This window comes from Tuber melanosporum (assembly GCF_000151645.1).
Source record: "Tuber melanosporum whole genome shotgun sequence assembly, scaffold_108, strain Mel28".
Lineage (NCBI taxonomy): Eukaryota > Fungi > Ascomycota > Pezizomycetes > Pezizales > Tuberaceae > Tuber > Tuber melanosporum.
The window spans coordinates 142,804-146,972 of NW_003298764.1; the positions used below are offsets into that span (position 1 = coordinate 142,804).

General features: G+C 49.0%; 1 protein-coding gene; it reads right to left on the bottom strand.

The window, feature by feature from the left end:
* Positions 1 to 390: 390 nt before the first annotated feature.
* GSTUM_00000264001 (uncharacterized protein) lies at positions 391 to 2,523 on the bottom strand. XM_002835439.2 has 3 exons: positions 2,352 to 2,523; positions 1,728 to 2,284; positions 391 to 1,679 (listed from the first exon to the last, which is right to left on the bottom strand). Exons 1-3 carry the CDS (start codon positions 2,431 to 2,433, stop codon positions 1,191 to 1,193), a joined length of 1,128 nt encoding a protein of 375 aa, XP_002835485.1. The 5' UTR covers positions 2,434 to 2,523; the 3' UTR covers positions 391 to 1,190.
* Between the last annotated feature and the right edge of the window lie 1,646 nt (positions 2,524 to 4,169).

Genomic DNA, 4,169 nt, shown 5'->3' on the forward strand with positions numbered 1-4,169 from the left:
CACTGTTGAAAGAGGGTAAAGGAAAAGCTACACCAGCACTTTCCTGATATTCATAAGACTAAGGGTGGTTGGTCCAGAAACTGTTAGAAGACATTTAGCAGAAGTTCTTAATAAGGTTTGGACTCATGATATAGAGGGGGATTTTTTGGAAAGGCTGTGGGAGTCTATGCCTAGGAGAGTGGCTGCTGTTTTAGATGCAAAGAGATGGTATACAAATTATTGATTTTTTATTCTATAATTTCACATGAGAATTTTCTTATATCTATTGAATCTCTAACTAAATTTTCACTTCATTCTGTGTAGTTGTGGTTGCCTAGGTGGTAAATTTATAGTGGTGGTGGAGTTGTGGTTGCATCGCCGGACGAAACGATTTGACCTGGTACTTTACGATATTGTATACTATAGTACTATTATTGCAACCCCCGCTTCCTAACTTAACACACTGCGCCGCACTGCAAATACAATAACAAACGTAATTCCACATGTCCCTCCTTCCAGCCCAACTAACCAGGCCTGCGTTGTTCGTGTGTACGAATCGTGCCTCGGCCAGTTCCTATCACCTAGTCACTTGCGTGTGTGCCTGCGTGCCTGCGTGCCTGCGTGCCTGCGTGCCTGCGTGCCTGCGTGCGTGCCTGCGTGCGGGTGGCGGCTGGCCATACAATGACGTCGGTGGCGGTGGTTGAACCCTTCGGCCGGGTTTGTACCTTTCTCCCCCTTCCCGATGCCGGTTTTTCGGAGGGGGGCATGTCTTGGCCAATTCTGTTAAGACAAGTGCCTTGTTTTTGGTAAAGTAAAGTGTAGTGGAGTAAAGTGAAGAGGAGTGCGGTTGCTTTTTGGTGGAGAACAAATGAATGAAGCCATTATGCCAGGCTAGATTGTGGTATTGTATTGTATGGTGTGGTATGATGGTAGACGTACAAGTTGTGTCGTTTCCGCTTTAAAGAAGGGAGGAAAGAAGGGAGGAAAGGAATGGATGGATAGATTGGTAATGAAAGGGAAAAATGGAAAAAGGCCGGCGTCCCTATTTATATAGTCGAAATTGGAAGAGGGAACGGGAAAAACGACAATATCCCGAGTCATGCTAAACGAAAACGAAGGGGAAAAAGATTCCGGATAAAGGTGCTCCTCTGACTAACCAACCACCTGACACCCGAAAGATTACAACTCTTCCCCGTACTCCATCAGAAAAATCACTCCCCAACCTTCTTTAACCCCTCCTCCTCCTTCTTCTTCAACTCCTCCCTCCTCCCCTTCTCAATCTCCCCATCCGCCAACCTAATCCTCTCCGCCTTCAACTTCTTGATAAACAAATCCTCGTTCATCTCCCTATAACCGGCCACAATCATTGTGAGCATGATGCCCAAACTGGGCAGGTACCCCAGCGCATAGACGTAAGCGGGGGAAGCATGTATAGACAATGGGTTTATGTCGGCCTCCCAGGAACACGCGATAGCGTAGGCAACGCGGACGAAGGCAAGGGTGATGCAGATTGGGATCTTGGCAGGGATGCGGTGGGATAGTGGCTTGTAGTAGTGGATGCTAACGCAGAATGAGAACACAATCACCAGGAGGGCGATGAGTGAGAAAACTGCGGAGGTGCGAAAGCGGGGGTCTGTTATGGCGGACTTGAAGCCTTTGCGGATGGGGTTCCAGGAGCGGAGGATTGAGAGAAAGAATGTCTGTTTGTTTAGTCAAGGTCCAACCCCAGGAGTTAAAGGGGGGCATACGAGAAATGCAAACAAGTAGAATACTAATGGAACATAAAACTCGATCTTAGATCGTCTATCCTCCTGCGAAAGCTTAAAAGGGCTACTCTCCATGATCTGTCGTTCTAGGAACGACCCCCAATGCCTTGTTGTCTCCCAAACGGCCGCAAGAGTTGTTGGGACCATAACCCAATAAAACAACACAGACAGGATGAACGGCGTGCCCATGAGGTAATCCCTATCGATATCAATAGCTGTGAATCCACTCATCATTCCACAAGCGCACGTAATCATCAGCCAGTACCACTGCCACCGCCTCGACACCAGCCGGAACCGTTTCTCTAGTGGTAGGTGCGTAGCACCGTGCTTGCGGAGGTGGACGCAGACAAAGACGATCACCACCGCGTAGAGCACCGCGAAGGTGATCCCTAGGGCCCCCCGGGTGGCAATGGGGTTGATGGGAGAGTCGCACTTGGTTCCATTAAACACACTACCGTTCGATGCTATCCAGGGCCTATAGGTATCGAAGACGAGGTAGCAACGGGAGCTGTTTGAGAGAGTGCCATTAGAGTATATTCCTTTTCAGGGTTAACCCACATTAGTTTGTTAGAAGTTGAGGGGAGGAGGGGGGGGGCAAGACCACACCATAATTGAATTCTTGCAGAAGTGTTTCGTTGAACACTTGACCCCCGAACTGAATGTGTGACGAGTTGAATGGTTTCGCCATTGCTGCTTTGTTTGCCAAAATAGCTTTCGTTTCGGTTTTAAAGGTCTCGTGTTTGCTCTGTATGTTTGTTTGCTGGCTGACGTGCTGACTCGCCGACAGCAGATGAGGAGGTGGTGCTCCAAGTCAAGTTATTATAACAACGGGGCCTTTAATGATCGGATACTCATCGCCCCGCGGGATCCAGTGCGACAGGTACAGTACTGTACTGTACAGTAATCCAGGCGGATAATTTGCCCCGGAGTACTCGTATCATACAATTCGGCACAATTCAGTACTAAGAGGATGGAGTAGCCGGAAACAAATGAAAATGAGCGAAATGGGGAGAAAGAGGGAGGGAAAAGGAAAAAAGTGAAAAATAAGGGAAAAAGAAAAAAAAGTGTCGCGCGGGTCCGGCAAGCGGGTTCCGGACCCGGTGCTAAATGCTGCCGTGGACCGTGGTTGTCCAAGACATTAGCGCAGTTTCCCATTTACACTTTGTCCGCAATTTGGTACCGGTATCATGCCTACTATTGCTAGGGATGGGGGGGGGGATGTTGAGAATCTTGAGGAGGCAGCTAAAAAAAAAAAAGGCTTGTATGATCTTGTAAAAAAGTCTTATGTTTACACAGCAATGGTACCATGCTGTAGTGTTTTTCCTCGGCATGGTAGAAAAAGTTTGAGTTTGTTAGAGCATAGTTATCATGCTCATGGGAGTTCAATGCTGTCTTCACGATTTAGGAGGGAAAAATGGCTTGGCAATTCTTGAAGGCCTAACTATCATACATTCTTTAGCGTTTACAGTGCGCTATCCCATCCAGGTATCATAATTCGCTAGGTGTCTGCCAGCAGCCAACCCTAACCTACCACCTCTTTTAACCTCAAAGGAAAACGAGAAGAAAACAGTTGGAAAGCAGAACCCCACTCTTCCTTCACATACCGGTGCTCCTACCCTCCTCCGGCTCTCGATAGCGGGCTTTCTGTTCCTCCCAGGGGAATTCGTCCAAATCTTGACCCACCATGAGGTCTGAGGAACTCGCTGCAGAAGTGACGGACCCGCCGCCGCTGGGCTGCGTGGTTGCGGCGGTGGGCGCACAGGTGTCATTTCCATGCCCTTGGGGCGGCTCCAATACCGGATGTCCTCTCTGTTCGGGGGCGGCTGGGCCGTCGTCATTGCTAGATTGGGGTGGTTCTCTAGTGTCATCGACTCCACGCCCCTGGCCGTTTTTAGACACCGGAGATCTCCTATGCTCGGAGGAGCTTGATTCGGGGCCTGTGCTACTGCCCCTACTCCTGCTGCTGTGGCCCAAGCTTCGGCGGCTTCGGCGGCGCCTTGTCTGCCTTCTTCGAACAATCTTGTCTGGTACCCTATTAACACTGGTATATATGAAAAGGAATGAAAAAGGGAATCAACATTCAGGCCTGGCCCCCAAAGCACACCCCCTACGCTCCCGGGAATGCGGTCTATAACTATCCTTGAGTGTCGTTTCTGTCTTGACGAAATGCCCAAATTTCTTTAAATGTTTTTTGGTGGCCCTAGCGTCTTCGAACTCCTTCTCACACATCAAACACTTTCTGTCGTCTTTTTGGGGCATTGGAAGAGGTATGCGGCAAACGCGGGTTTATCGGGATTTACAGGAAAGGAAACTGAAAGGCTAGGAGGAAGGGCTCACATTATATCTTCTTCTTCTTTTTTTCCCTTCTCCGAGTGATCAGATCACTGGAGCGGAGTGGATGAATGGGGGATGGAGGAAGGGTAA

Coding starts and splice junctions, on each gene's coding strand:
- GSTUM_00000264001 (XM_002835439.2), bottom strand. CDS start 2,433: ATGGCGAAACCATTCAACTCGTCACACATTCAGTTCGGGGGTCAAGTG. Junction 2,285..2,351: donor TCTGCAAGAATTCAATTATG/GTGTGGTCTTGC, acceptor AACCCTGAAAAG/GAATATACTCTAATGGCACT. Junction 1,680..1,727: donor TCTACTTGTTTGCATTTCTC/GTATGCCCCCCT, acceptor CTAAACAAACAG/ACATTCTTTCTCTCAATCCT.